This window comes from Charadrius vociferus, unplaced genomic scaffold (genome assembly GCF_000708025.1).
Source record: "Charadrius vociferus isolate BGI_N301 unplaced genomic scaffold, ASM70802v2 scaffold467, whole genome shotgun sequence".
NCBI lineage: Eukaryota > Metazoa > Chordata > Aves > Charadriiformes > Charadriidae > Charadrius > Charadrius vociferus.
This window is the reverse complement of record NW_009649309.1, coordinates 1,201,687-1,216,951: the sequence shown is the minus strand read 5'-3', so window position 1 is coordinate 1,216,951 and position 15,265 is coordinate 1,201,687. Positions and strand designations below refer to the sequence as shown.

General features: G+C 47.4%; 1 protein-coding gene across 1 annotated transcript in view; it reads left to right on the top strand.

Annotated features, from left to right (window-relative positions):
- Positions 1-556: 556 nt before the first annotated feature.
- LOC104290303 overlaps positions 557-15,265 on the top strand; it is a 24,595-nt gene continuing 9,886 nt past the window's right edge. The window contains exons 1-5 of the mRNA XM_009889390.1: positions 557-624; positions 1,130-1,215; positions 2,348-2,387; positions 3,089-3,169; positions 11,739-11,846. Of these exons, the coding sequence (XP_009887692.1) occupies positions 559-624; positions 1,130-1,215; positions 2,348-2,387; positions 3,089-3,169; positions 11,739-11,846 (381 nt within the window). The 5' untranslated portion in view covers positions 557-558. The remainder of the gene's footprint in view (positions 625-1,129; positions 1,216-2,347; positions 2,388-3,088; positions 3,170-11,738; positions 11,847-15,265) is intronic.

Here is a 15,265-nt window from a genome sequence, read left to right as displayed (position 1 = left end):
GGTAACCCATCTAATTTACTTGTTGCGTGCATACTTCAGTGGGCAAAAACTTCGTGCCCCTACAGACTGTCTCATGGCTTCACATCCATAGCTGAGGGCAAGAGCATGGTGGTTTGCTGTCATCCACATGAACATTATGTTGTGCAGCACCCAGCTGGCATGCACCCTGTGTAATGAAAGGGCTCTGTGGCTGACGTGCCTGTCTTGATTTAAAAGCACAATGTCTTTTGTACAGGCATGTGTGTGCCTAAAGAGCAAAGGCACAGCTGCTTGTCTTCTAGCAGACAAGACTCCCCCTTGCTCAAATTCAGTTGTGGCCTCGTGCAGAGAGGAGGGACTTGGCAGTCCTGCTGTGTGCAGGCAAGCTCCATGCACGCTTTGTACGGGGGTTTTCAACCTCAGCCTAATTTTGGCTATGGGATATGGCGGGAATCTAAAGTTGTCAGCAAAGATTTTCTCAATTAGCACTTTCCTAAAATATTTCTCATACTCTGTACACATTTACTTACCTCCTCCCCCCTCGCCCTTTTTTTTTTTTTTTGCCTTATAGCTTCTGACATGAAGAAAGATATAGAGTCTTTAATAGCCCAGGAAAAAGCGGAGATCGTTGCCAAGTATGAGAAGGTAACAACCTTGTGTTTCTCCCTGACATGCTGGCTAAGGCTGAACCTGTTTAATTAATTAGGAATGTTTCGAATAAGAACTTTTGCCTCCCTGCAGGTATCACCCTAGTAACAGTCATGCCATCAGGCTTTGTGCTGGCTCTCCCTACCTGCTTCTGCCTGCACAACCCATGTCACTGCATCCCCAGAGTTTCTTGCAGATCTTGTGTATACTTAGCACAGATACTGAAAGGTCCTGGGCTTCCAGTGCTCCAGTCCTCCTTTAACACCAGGATGGCATATGCCCGACAGCACTGGTTTCTCTGATGTACAGCCCTTCCCAGCCTGTAGCAGAGGCACAACAGGGATGCTGGATAGATTGAACTTGTGCATTTTTCTCTTGGCCTGCATTGTATTTGTCTCTTTAGAGCAGGTTTTGGTCTCCTGGCTCTGTGCCTTCTAGCCTGGGGGGGTGGGGGGGTATGCAGGCGCTGGGGCTGACTCACAGGTGTCCTTTCTGCTTTCAGGGCAGGCAGGAAGGAGCTCAAATTGACCCATGGGAAGATGCCAATTTCACACTGTATAAAGTTACAGACCGGTTTGGATTCCTGCAGTAAGTCCTCCTGCCCTCACCTTTACTTTACCTGCATGTCTGTGCAAACCATCCATCTGCCCTGAGTGTGGCAGACCCAGCATCTTTCCTATTAGCCACTCTGTGGCTTGGCTTGATCAATCGCAAATGCAGGAGGAAAGACTAGATTTGCCTCCTCCATCAACCACACATGTTCAAATACTCCGATGCTTTGAATCTGCTGCAAGGCATGGCTCAGAAATGGTTTCCCGTCACAAGCCTGGTGTCAGAAGGTGCAGGCTGGTGCTACTGTGCCTCTGTGGAGGCCTGCAGTGTGTAGCAGAGGGAGAGGCTCTTGCATTTGCACCTGATGATTTGGGGAGGTGTAGGAAGAGATGAGACAAGATATCTGATCTTTCTCAGTTCCTTAGGAAATGGGCACAAGTTTGAATAATGGGCACAAGTTGGAATATAGGCAGTTCTGTTCCAATACACAGAAAAACTTCTTTACAGTTAGGGTGGCAGAGCACTGGAACAGGCTGCCCAGGGAGGTTGTGGAGTCCCCTTCTCTGGAGATTTTCAAGACCCGCCTGGATGCAGTCCTGAGTAATGTGCTCTAGGCAATCCTGCTTTAGCAGGGGAGTTGGACTAGATGATCTCTAGAGGTCCCTTCCAACTCTGAAAATTCTGTGATTCTGTGTGATTCTGTGAAATCCCCATCCTAAACGAGGCACAGAGGAGTTAGATGCACATCCTGTGCCTGGGGAGAATGCTTAGAAGAACTATTTTTATTCCAAATCCAAACAAAAATTTATAATGGTAGGTGTCTTGTGTGCAGGAGAGGGGTTAGAAGCTATTGCTGTCCAGAAGTCTCCCCCCTCCGGCTGTCTTTTAATTGCTGATCATTTTGTATTGAAGAGGAGCATTATGCCCACGATTTCCAGCAATGTCCAATGTCCAGTGCTTGATTACGCACCTAGTAGCTCCCATAGGGTGGTGGGGTTTCAGCTGGTGCTTCCACTGTGTCTTCCTCGTTGGGGATAGCTGTAGGAAAGGCACAAAGCCCCAAGCTGTATCTCCTCAGGTGCCCATGGGGGTCCCCGAGCTGCAGCACCCCACGCTCCTCTGCACCCTTTCTTGCCTATAGAGTAACTGGTGATCCCTTGCTTTTCAGTGAGCAGGAGCTACCAACCCGCACAGCCTTGGAGGAGAAGGTGAGAGCTGCCAACTCTGTTGTCATGGGTATCGGATCCTTATCACAGTGGCTGGGGAGGGGGATGGTTTCTGAGGAAATGAATGTGCAAGTGAAAGCGAAGCAAGCAGCCGGCACCTGTTGCTTGCACAAAGGTGGGAACTCTGCAAGATGCCCAGCGGTTGGAGCTTTTATTTTACTGGGTCAGGCATCTCCCTTCCTGCACCTTTTAAAGCAATTTGGAGCTTTTCCCTCTGCTTTGGCACAGTGCTCAGCGGCTGCAGCTTGAAAAGTCCCCCCACAGGTGGGGGAAAGCAGTGTAGGTAACTGTCACCTCCATCCTCATCTCCCCTGAGCTGGGAGTTTGTCCTCTGTTAGGATCCTGCTAACTGGGACTAAATAGCATCTCATTTCTGCTGATCTGATACGAAGACATGATTTGAGGCTAGCTGAACCTGCAAAGATTTTTGTTGTCAAGGAATACTCCTCTTGGAAATGCTTTCTCTATGTTAAGCCTGTGTGTCTTGTTTTCACCAGTGCTGCTTTAATTATCGCGGGTTGAAATTACTAGTTCTGCAAGCACCTGTGGATTATTCCTATCCCTGATGTGAGGTCTTTGCATAGAAGTTTAAACCTAAAGAGAATGAAGTTTTGTGTTTTCAGGAGGTATCTTCTGGGGCTTTTTTTCTTAAATTTGTCTTGTCTTCTTCCCCCTTGCATCAGCAAAAACAGCAGGAAATCGAGCGTGTGGACAAGTGGCTAAAGATGCTGAAGAAATGGGGCAAATACAGAAATAGTGACAAGGTAAGGAGGAAATGAAAGAGCATGTGTCTGGAGGGGTGGGAATGGTGCATCCTTCCAATGAGTCAGGCTTTTGAAAAGTTGATAGAGCAAACCAGAGGTCACCGGAAAATATTGTCTAACTCTACCCATTAGTCTTTAATGTTTTAAATCTTTCCTTGAAGTTGCTGGGTTACTAGTTGAGGTAAAAGTCCTGTTCTGACTAGCATAATTTTAAAAATGGTTTCCTAAATGCTGCTGGTGTGTTTGCACTTCTGGTTCCCTGTGCAAGCGGGAGCACAGCAGAGATGTTAGTGTGCCCAGCTGGGTCCCTGCAGGGGCTGTTGCATGCCGAAGGTTGCTTCTGTGTCTCCGCAGAATGGCATGGGGAGATGTGACTAATACGTTCCACCTGATGTTCCTCGTAATTCTCCCTGGAGGGAGTATTATTTGTCTAGGACATCACCTAGATTTTGCATTTTGATCCTAGCTGTGCCTGTGAGAAGCCCCTTAGGTGACAGATTGTGTGCACCCATCTGTGGGAATCAAGGATGGAGACACTACAAAACTGAGTTGTTTTTAATAAATAATATTTGTAATGTATTCCTATTAGAAACCTCTTGAAACAAAAGCCCCTTGAATCCAATGACAGGACCCTTGCTGGGTAAGGAGAGGAGCATCACGCCTGACCTGCTCTGCTTATGGGCACTCTGCTGGAGAGGGCTGAAGCCCAGCATCACCTTGTTGCCATGGCCTCTGCAGCCTTCTTGTTTGGCAGGAGGAGCAGGATGTTTGGCTGCATTGCCTCTGGCTCCTGATGAGAGTCCTCAGGAGAAATAAGCTCAGTTAAAAGGTTGTGCAGAGGATATCTGCATAGCTGCAGGGGAAGCATCAAGCATGGCTGGCCATCCAGAGTGGTGTCAGGTTCACCCAGCCAAAGACCAGCTGTAGTCTCATCCTTTTTTAAAAAAAAAACAAACAAACAAAAAACACACAAAATCTTATCTTCATTACAGCAGGGATGGAGTGGAGATGGCATGGAGTTTTATAATCCTTTTGTTCACTTCAGGGTGGTTCTAATTATTTTGTTCATCGGTGCTTCTCTGCAGGCAAAAACAGAGGCTCTCTTGCAGCTTTGGTTTTTCTAATTAGAAGTTAGCACTAATTGGTTAGTGGCCTTGTCAGTTAAAATACCAAATTCCAGCAGAGTGCAGGGAATTCCTTCAGGTCCTGGAGGATGTTTGGGATGGGTAATGATGAGTGTTTTTAGCATGCCTTGGCTTCCCTGGGTCAGCCAGTGGGGACAGACAGGACCCGGGGCGGGGGAGGGGGCGGCGGTGTGGAGCAGTAGCAATTGCCATTTGTCTTTTGGATTTACCCCGATAATTAGGGGGTGTGTTAAGCACGCTGCAGCCGACTCAGTAGACCTAAGCCGATAGTTGCTTAGGTCTACTGGATGGCAAGGGGCTAGACCAACAAGTGGGTTTTGAGCATCTTTGGGTCAGAAAAATCACAGAGCTCTTGTAATGGAATAAATTATGTTATTTATAACAGCTCATAAATGGTTCATGACATTTGGGCACAGATGTGGCATTGTCCCCATGCTGGGGGATTGGAAATGGCCATCCCCCTTCCCTGCAAACAGAGAAGTGGCACTTGGCCCCAAGCAGGGAAGGAGCAGTCTGGTGACCCTGTGGAGTAGAAAGAAGCTTTGGTTTCAGTCCTGTCCAGCCAAACACCCCACTGCCTTGTGCAAGTGCAGGCAGGAAGGTCTGTGCATTGGAGCAGCTAGGCAGCGTTAAGTGCAAAGACCCTGAGAAGCACAAGAAAAGTGCTTTAAAAAAAATAATAAAATTAGGTTGTATCCTTCACCTGGATGTGCAACCCCGTGCTCTTGTGTCGAGAGCGTGGAAGCTGCTTGGAGATCCCTGCTGCCACAGCTGGATGCAGCTCAGATGTGGTGTTTCAAGGACCTTATGCTGGGATCAGTCATGGCCCTCAGATGGTTATGGTTTTTTTCTGTCTAAAGTAAATGTGACAAGCCCTTGATCTGATTTTTCTAAAGCAGAGTGGGATGGTTTTGTTCCCTCTCTGAGCACTCAGGCTAGTCACATCTGCATTGCACGTTTCCTTTAGGTTTGTTTTTGGCACTTCACTGACGTGATGGAAGCCTGAGTGTCACAAGACAGCAGTGTTATTTTAATAAAGACTAGGATGTCATCTTTGGAAAAAAAACTCTTACTGAAGATAGGAGCCTTCCCTTTGATGTTCATTTTGATAGACTGCACTTTATTAGAGGGGAAAAAAATCTTGTTCCAGGAACTCCATGCAGTTTCACAGGGAAGCTGCCCTGACTTTGACTCTGCACGAGTGATGTAGAAACCCATCTTGTTTCCCAGGCTGAGACTTTCTGGACTTCAGGGCCAACCTTTTGAGTCCCAGTTTGTGTGTTGGAGCTGGCAGACAGCTGACCATATTGAGTGCTTGAAGAAGGACTCTTGGTTTATCAAGCAGGCTGTCATGTTTTGCAGCATCTTAGTCAACCTTAGGTTGTTGTCTCAAGCTTCTGTGTTGTGAAATGTCAGCAGGAGGACGGAAGTTGTGTGCCCATCCATGCCCCAACCTGTCAGTGAGTGAGAAAGCAGCTTATTCAGGCATAAGCCATCGCCAGAGCGTGGCAGGTTTTGCTTTCTGTTTACCCACCTGCTGCCAGTGTGCATCCCTTTGTGCTGCTGGTTGCAGTCTGAGTATTGTGGCAGTCACAGATTACAGGAGATAAGGCTGCAAAAACCCTTCAATAGGAGGGCCTCTTACAGTCCCTAGGCCTGGATGGCCTGGCTACGCCTAAAATCATTCCTGGCATAACCTGTTTCAGGATGAGCAACAAATAGGATTATCTTGATTAAAGTGATGCCCTTGTGCTCATTGCCTCATCAGATCTGTCTCTGTGTCTGTTCTAGATACATTTCATAGTGATCTGATTTAATTTCAGTAGCATCATCAACAAAAAGTGACACTGGCATAACTCCTTGCATCAGGGGGCTTAGACTGATGCAGTAGTGCCTTTTCCTGGCTGTACTCCCACAAGGCAAAGGGTACAAAAATAAAGGAGACCATGCAAAGACCACACTGCTTTGCAAAGTTAAGGTATGTCAAACCTGCAAAGAAGTGCTAAATTGTGTAATTCAAGGGAGGCTCAGGTGGTCTTTGCCCTCTTCACTGCTGTTTTAAACCCAAGTTTAAATCCCAACTTGACTCTGCTTGGGAAGGTTAGGAAACGGTTGGTGCCATGTATACGCAGTTAAGGCAGCACAGTTTGGCAGAGAAAAAGGACGCTGTGCTGCATGTGCTCCAATAGTGCGATAATTTATCCATCATAGTCCTGAAATAAGTGGATTTCAGCCAGAAGTATCAGTCCTAGGAAGAGGATATGACCTCTGCATCATTTGCAAGCTGCTTCTTGCTGCTGGCCATGTGGGATGGGACCTTTAGAGAGGGATGTCTTCGGCCAGAGATGTCTGGTTTTCATGCAAAGCCTGTCTTTGTGTACAGGGGTAGCCTTGTCTCTGCTAAGGTCATGGGAGTGCAGGGCAGTTAATCCAGTGCATGCCAGCAAAGCGGTTTAGGATGAATCTGGGCTCTGTATGGACTGGGACAGACCCCCAAAAGCGAAAAATCTGCTAATGCTGGGGAGAGCCAGCAGACGTTTGTCATGGCAGGGTCGGCTGAAGTCAGGTCTCCTGCACGCAAATGCCATGGGAAAGAAAAGGGGTTGTGCCTGGGAGCTGCAGGGTGATTTCAGCTGCTGGTTTTTGCAGTTATGGAAAGGCAAGTAGCATTTTCCTCTCCCCCAAAGGTAGCCCTGGTAATAAATGTAAATGCCCACCCACGACACATTAGCTTTAAATTTGCCTCTGCTTTGCTGCTGAAGCCCCTGCAGACCTGCTGGCACCCCATCCAGCATATCCAAGGCTCCAGCTGCAGACACAACAGCTGAGTTGGGAGCAACCATTATCTGTACAGCAAAAAAGCCACACTCAGCAAAGTCTAGGCTGCCAAGTGTCTTGCATGGCTGCATCATCAATCAGCCAGCTTTGTGGTGCAAAAATGAAGTCCTCTTCTCCAGGGGGGTGGTGGTGGTGGTGGAGACTTCACCCACCACTCCAGGTGAAGATTTTTCACAGCGCAGCTCCCCTGGCACATCACTGGTGGAGGAAGTGAAGGAGTCCTTCCTCTCCAAAAGGATCACTCTTTGAGCCCAAAAGAAACTGAAGATTTGGGACAGCCTCCCACTTCAGTGTGTTGGAGGTGTATGCTGGGTATACAGAGAGGCTTGAAAGTGAAATTGCCGTGCATACCCCAAATTTGGGCATTGCTCCTGCAGTCTCTTCCTGGTAGACCATGCACGTGGCTGAGAAGCCAACAGTGACAGGCTCCAAAATGTGAAAGTAGGCTGAAATGTGTATATTCTGCTTTAAAAAACATCCCGCCCGTCCCAAACCCTTTTTAATTTCACTGTTTTAACTACTACTAAAAAGATGTGCTGTGTTTAAAGGCAGTGACTCCACCCTGCTAACTAAAGACCTGGAGCACTTGGTTGGGTACTTCTCAGAGGAGATCTCTGATTCAGGAAGATGGAGCTCAGTCTGTACTTCTATAGTCTTCCCCATCTCATCTACTGGAAAGAAAAAACACGGAGAGGGGAGAGATGGGGATGGAGTGACGATAGCCTCAGTGCCACAAGCTTTGTATGTTAAAGCCTAGAGAGGAAATGGCAAAACCTGGAGCAAGTTTTAAGCACTGTGAGTTCAGTCCTTGGCTCTGACACAGCCTTTCTACACAGCACCTTGAGCCATTGCTTCGATCACCATCATCTCCATTTGTGAAACAGGATGATGTCCACTCTTCCTGCCGTGTGTTGGTCTGTCTGTCAGTCTGTATGGGACATGGTCTAGGTGCTCTCTTCCCATCTGAGCGGTTTATAAGAGACAGAAGGTGGTGACCTTGAGGGTTGTTTTTAATTCTCACATGCAGCAGGAGTTGCCATCACCTGCTGCCTTCCCTCCATCAGTTAATCCCAACGTAAATGCTGCTTTTAATGATAACTTCCCTGTTTTCCTTCAAGTTTCATGATGAAGGAAAATTGCTCATTTTTCCTCTGCATGACTCAGAGCTCTGAGGTTTTATCACTTTCATGTCTGGAGGCGGTGGGAGGAGGAAAGCCTTTGAATAAATAACAGAGAGCCATTTCAGTTCAGTTCCTTCTCAGCATGTTTTGTAACTTCCCTCTTCCTGCTACACTCTCATGTGGAGAAAATCATTAGAGACATTTACTATATGCCAGTGAGGGTTGCGCTCATTAAAGTCCAACAATACCAGCTCTGGGAATTCAAAACAAAGTTATTTTCTTCACATGGTGCTGAGCATCATCTTCTACCTCGGCAGCTGTCAGTCAGTCTCTCCTAATCCATTGCAAATGAAGAATTTTTTCTGAATTGTTGACTTTTATCTGAATTGGTACATACTCCAGTTCCTTGATCCCATCTCAGCTTTTGCTTCATGAAGTCATGAGCGCTTGCAGGAGCGAGGCTTTCACGGGCACCTTACCAGTACCACTCTGGGGACGTGGTTCATCTAGCCCCATCACTTTGTGTCTCCTGATGCATTGCACCTCTTTCGTCCTGATTTAATAACTCTAGGGGAATGGGAATCTCTTGTTCATCTCCTCGGTCTTTCTGTTGTGGGGATGATGCTGTCCGGTGTGAAGTTTTGCTGTCTTCCAGAAACACCTCCTCATGTGAACTTGGACAAGCAGGTGTGGCTCCCCTGGGTGTGCAGATGGTGAATTAGTGATCATAGAATCATTTTGGTTGGAAGAGACCTTTAAGATCATCATGTCCAACCATTAACCTAGCACTGCCCAGTTACTACTAACCATGTCCGTCAGCACTTTATCTACTCAGCTTTTAAATACCTCCAGGGATGGCGACTCAACCACTTCCCTGGGCAGCCTGTTCCAATGCTTGACAACCTTTTCTGTGAAGAAATTTTTCCTAATATCCAATAATTTAAACCTCCCCTGGTGCCACTTGAGGCTGTTTCCTCTTGTCCTATTGCCTGTTACTTGGGAGAAGAGACCGACCCCCACCTCGCTATGACCTCCTTTGAGGTAGTTGTAGAGAGCAATAAGGTCTCCCCTCAGCCTCCTCTTCTCCAGGCTAAACAACCCCACTTCCCTCAGTCATTCCTCATATGACTTGTGCTCTAGACCCTTTATCAGCTTCGTTGCTCTTCTTTGAATGCGCTCCAGCACCTCGATGTCTTTCTTGTAGTGAGGGGCCCAAATCTGAACACAGTATTTGAGGTATGGCCTCACCAGTGCCGAGTACAGGGGAACAAAAACTTTCTTAGTCCTGCTGGCCACGCTATTCCTGTTGCAAGCCAAGATGCTGTTGGCCTTCTTGGCCACCAGGGCATGCTGCCGGCTCATATTCAGCCAGCTGTCAACCAATGCCTCCAGGTCCTTTTCCTCTGGGCAGCTTTCCAGCCACTCTTCCCCAAGCCTGTAGGTTGCATGGGATTGTTGTGACCCAAGTGATGTCCCACTTAAAACATGGGATGCTGTTGAATAGGATGGTGGCCTTCTGTGAGGACATCTTTTTAGATGCTTTTTAGAGATGATTTTTAGGGGGCAATTCTTATTTGGTGCGTACAGAGGGGAGGGCAGGATTTTGCAAAGGATTTCTGTAGGGTATGGTCCTGGCTGTGCATTGGACCTTCAAAGCTGGTGCTAAGCAACATCTGGGGCAGAGCAAGCATTTTGCAAGTGCTGAGAATGGGATTTTAAATGTTGAATGTCTCTTACGCTTACAGGATCAGGATACATTACACTGACATTTTCTGTGTCAGCAGAAATACTGAAATATTTACCGTAATGTGGTAGGAAAGTGTTCTAACACACATCTAGCTCTCCTAGTATTACATGGTGGTCTTGGCATTTATTGCATAACTATTTTATATAATTATTTTGACTGGGACAGTGGTGTTACTTCTTTGCTGTCCCTTAGCCTGTCTACTTGAACCCCACCTCCTGTCCCGTCTCATGCTAACCCTCTGGGACAAGAGCTATCATTGCTGTGTTTTGCACTTCATAGGTGCCATACAGACTGTAGTGAAACAAAGAGCATGGGTCTGTGTTCTCGAAAGCTGTGAGCCCAGGTGGGTTGACGATGGTTTTGGTCTTTATAACTTTGTGCGTAGGCTGGCTTTAAAAAGTCAAGCTAGAAGTGAAAAAGCTGATGAGGCGAGATGGGTCAGAAAGGAGAGGTAATCTTGGCATAAGAGATGCAAAGGCAACACAGCACGACCATGTCCAAAAGATCTGCTAGGATCTTGATGCTTCCCTGTGAATTGCAGCCCTTGTCTTGCATCAGCCTGAAACGCATGAAGCAGAACACCCTATGGAAAGAGAAGAGGGATTTTGAAGGAGGTCAGATGCATTTGTAGCCAGTAGCTCCAGTTGATTGCCTGGTTTAGCACTGCACTGCTCAGCCCTGAGCTCATTTCCATGACTGGGAATCCGACACCTCTGTCCCTTACCAAGGAATTACCAGGTCCTGAGGCATCGCCATGCCACAACATAAATCGCTTCTGTGGCTGGAGCTTGGGCACGTGAAGCAGGTCCTTCAGCATACCCTAGGGTCCTCGGGAACCTGGAGGAGTGCCGTGGTTGGCTTTGTAGTGCAGCTGCAAGGCATTTCACGGGTGGGATGAACGAAAGGATGGAAAATATTCAGAAACGAGGCTTTTTTTCTTCTTTATTAAGCTTTTTCTTTTAATGAGAGAAGTCAGGGATGGAACAAAAGCTCTCTTTTCTCTTTTCCATTGAAATTTAATGGTCTCTTTAGAGAGAGAGGGCTTTATGACAAGAAAAAAGGGAAGAGGCATCTGTGAGATGAAGTGAAAGCATAGAGGCAGGAGGAGGAACACATGCACGTTTGTCCCCAGTCCCCCTCCTTGCTTGAGGAGTACCCTGCACATTCAGGGGAGAGCCCTTATTGTAGCCCAGTTTCCTCTGCCGCCCGTCAAGCCATGAAAATTGCTGTGGACGTATCCCTGTGCCTCTCATGTTAAGAGTTTTGTTCTCCAAGGGGAAATGTATTTTTCTCCCAGTCCCTGAGGATCCAAGTGAGAATAGCCATGCCAGGTCAGATCAAAGACTTCAAAGCCAAGGGTGCTGCTTCCGTCCTTTGAGAGAAGTCCAGGGGCTGGCTGGTGTGCATGGAATGTGACTGCTGTGAAGCACCTGAGATGTCTCCACGTATAAAGGGGATGGTCCATGTCCAACTCTTCCAGTAAGGTTAAAAGCATGAGACGTGGCCTGATTTTGACTGAGTAGGTGTCTTCAATGGATGCAGGTGCTCAGCTCATCCATCAGATTAGAGATGCCCCCTCTGCACGAGTACAGGCAGAGGACGTGATTGATTGAGGTGCCTGCTCAGATGGATGGTGGTCCGCAGCAGCAAACCATGGAGCAAATCTGTTCTGCCACCAGCAGGACCAGCTAACCTTGCACACATTTCCCTCCCCACAGATGTGCCGGCGGGTGTACAAAGGGATCCCACTTCAGGTGCGAGGCCAGGTCTGGTCGCTTCTGCTGGACGTCGAGAAGATGAAGAAGGAGAACGAAGGAAAATATGAGGTATGGGCTCTTCATGGTGAAGACAACAGGAGCAAGGTGACGGTGAGGCTGGTTTGGTGGGGCTTTATTGGCTGGGGTAAGTCAGGCCTGTGGCAGATGCAGGTGTCTCCTCCACCTGCGTGGGCAGGAGGGAAATGGGGGTTTCTACAGGGATGCTTTAAGGGGCGGGGGGGGACACCCAGCCTCCCTCACAGGGTAGCAGCCTGCCGAGTGCCTTGCAATGTGTGCTGGTGGTGGGGCCCAACGCTGTCAATGAACTGTTGTGACCTCTGAGAAGGAAAGGCTTAAAATTAGTGAGGACTGAAAATGCAAAGGGGATAAACTCTTTAGCATGTTAGCCAGCTGCTTTCTTTAATATGCTGCTTCCACTTATTTTGCTGGAAGCTGCTGTCAAAGATACTGTCGGTGTTACTTCATCCTTAGGGAAAGATGCAGGGTAGAGGGAGGGGAAGCTTAGCAAAGGTACCGCTCAAAGTTCATCGAGCTCCCTGGAGTGATGTAGAGTAGCCATGAATACCTTGAAGTGGGTAGGTGCTGGATGGGGTGACCCCAAACCTCTCGGTGCGCTTGAAAATTTCACTTGGGGCATTTTGAAATGTGTAGCAAGGTCAGAAGCCTTAAACCAGCTGACAGTGGGTCATTAGTCGAGAAACCCAGTTAAGGTGGGGTGAGGGCAGGTCTTGCAAACTTGACGGGGTGTTTCTAAGCACAGCGTCCTGGCTTACAACTTAGATGTGCAGCTGGGAGTTGACTGGCAGCGTTTGAAGAGCTTCTTTTATCTTCAATCTTTTTATAACTGTCTTGAAAGTTTCTATTAAAAACCAAATAAAAATATTTTTTCTATTAAAAATCACTTATTTTCTCTGCAGATAGGGGAAAAGCCTGCCTTGCATTGCTTTCTCCCAGAGCACTGCATGATGCGGGCTTGGATTTCTTGGTATAAAATAAGAAATTTCTGTAGCATGCATTGAACAAGAACCCAAGTGATGGGGCTTGCTTTATTTTGTTATTTTTCATTTCAGGCATCTCAGCTCCTTTACACTGCCTCTTTCCATAGGCAATGTGCCCTTGGTTGATCATTAACTTATTTTTCAAACTTGTGTTATGATGTAGCTTGCATTACGTACCTGGGTGGGGATCAGGGTGTTGTCGAGACAGTTATGTTTCGGAGAGAGGAGGTCAAGTGCTGCTTCCAGCAGGTGTTTCTAAAAATCTCTGCCTATTAAGCAAGATGATGCTAACGCTCATTATGGTTAGTCAAGTGTAGATGTTAATAACGAGATGCCGCTGGTGATGGAGGCACCTACAGGGGCTTGGGGAAAGCAGGCTGGGCTCATGGCAATAAGCAGAGATAACTAAGCTCTCCCGGCACGCAGATTCTTATCATGCTTCCTCCCTCGAAGCTGTACTGCGCAGGCAATTCAAACAAATGAAAGTCCCAAGGAGCTTATCTGTGGTCTAGAGGGGTCTGTGATAAACAGGAGCTTCAGGGCTTAATAGGCTTTGCTGGATGCAAACCCTCTACAAGCTCATTTTAATCCTCCTCTTCTTTGGTGCCACCTGCTGCCAGTAGTTAGCTCTCCTCTAATTCTTCCAAAAGAGGCTCAGTGCACAAAGGCTACCATGGAATGTGCCACACTTTGTTTCAACTTGGGTGTGATGCTCTGCCTCCCTGGGGTTTTATAGCCACAACCAAGAGGGCCAGAGGAGAGCTGAGAAGGTGGCAGGAGAGACGTACTGGCCATGGGGCAGAGCAGAGGCATCCTGGCTTTTATCTGCTGCTTTGTAAAAGGTATCTGGGATGGGACCTCCAGCTTCCCAGCTCTGCCACTGGCTTTCAGGGCTCACAGTGCTAATGAGCTCTGCAGAGCAACTGTGGAGCCCCCAGGTTACTTAAACAAGAGGAAAAAGGAGAACAACCCATCCTGGGCTTCTAGTTTACTACCTGCAGAATTAATAAAGCCTCCTGGGTGCATGGAGGTGACAAAGTGCTGTGCAACCTACCTGTTATTCAGGTGCAGTGATTTAATACCACCACCCCCCACCCCGCCAAAGCAGGGTTTTTTTACAGTCTGGGTGATTTCTGTGTTGTTCTGGCAGGGAAAACAAGAGGGCCTTTAGCAGGGAAATTTGAACTGAAGTGACCTGGTGCATATGAATAGTCATCTTGTCTCAGGTAATCTGCCTGCTTTATAGAGGGCGAGGAGACATAGGAAGCAGAGAGAACAGAATTTACAGCAGGGAAATGATGTTCATCAGATCTTCATTCCATTGTCACTTTTATCCTCCCTTGTCTTGTGCAGGCAATAATTCAAAATAGCCCCTGCAGTGTTGCTTCTCCCTACAGCTGCTTTCAAGGTTGGAGTCAATATTCCCAAGGTGCTGTGCCTGCCCTGAGTGTTGGCTGTGCTGGACACATCTGGGTGCTAATGAGCTTTTTATGTTCCCCAGAGCTAATGTGGCCACCTCGGGAGGTCAACAGCAGCCTGGAGGCACCTTGTGTCAGGCTGACATGCATTTGTAGGATGGCAGCTGCTACAGCAGATGATTAAGGATCTATGCAGATGTGCTATTTTCTGTCTCCTGTGGTGAGCGAGGAGGGGTCCTGACTCTGGGCTCCAGGCAAGCTGTGCTTGCTTCTCACTGCTGCTGCCCCTAACCTGCAGGTGGATCTCAGGCTGCCTGAAGGCAGTCACAAAATATATTTTATTAAGACAGTTAGTCCTGGAGATATTAAAGAAGGAGGGCAATTGCATGATCACCAGTGGTATCTAAAGGCTGTGAGATGAAATGCTTGGCTATAGCATAATGGTCCTTGCCTGCATGCACAGGGCTGCACATTGCGTTACAAGTGGGACTGCAGTGGGATTTGTTCAAGGAGCATCTCTGAGGGCACAATTGGTTGAGGTGGGCTTAGCTTTGATTTGAATTTCCTTCCCTTATGTGTGTTGCTGCCTTACATGATTAACTAGCATGGGAGCAACATGGGGATTTATGGTTTTTAGTTTAGCCTCTGTTCTGGACTCTGCTAGTTCCTTAAAATTTGCACCAGTCCAACTGAATGCCCCAGAATTGTTTTTCTAGGTGAAACTCCTTAAACCTCTTCTGCAATGGAAGTAGTAGCTGGAGATCACTTCATGGAGTCCATTGTAACAGTTTAGACTTTATTATGACTGAGCCTCTGAAAAGTTCAGGGACTCGGTGCTTATGTCTATGTGTTGGTTATAGAAGTGTATCATTCCTTAAGCGCCAACAGAGATCTCAATGCTTTATGACAGCCAGGCTGCGTACAAATCAAAAGAAATCAGAGTTGAATTTAATTGTAAAGGTTTTAGATTCTGAAAACTTGGTATCTGCATTGGAAGATGGGCGAAGGCTGGCTTGGCAGCTGCCACTGAGGGAGCATGTGAGCTACATTG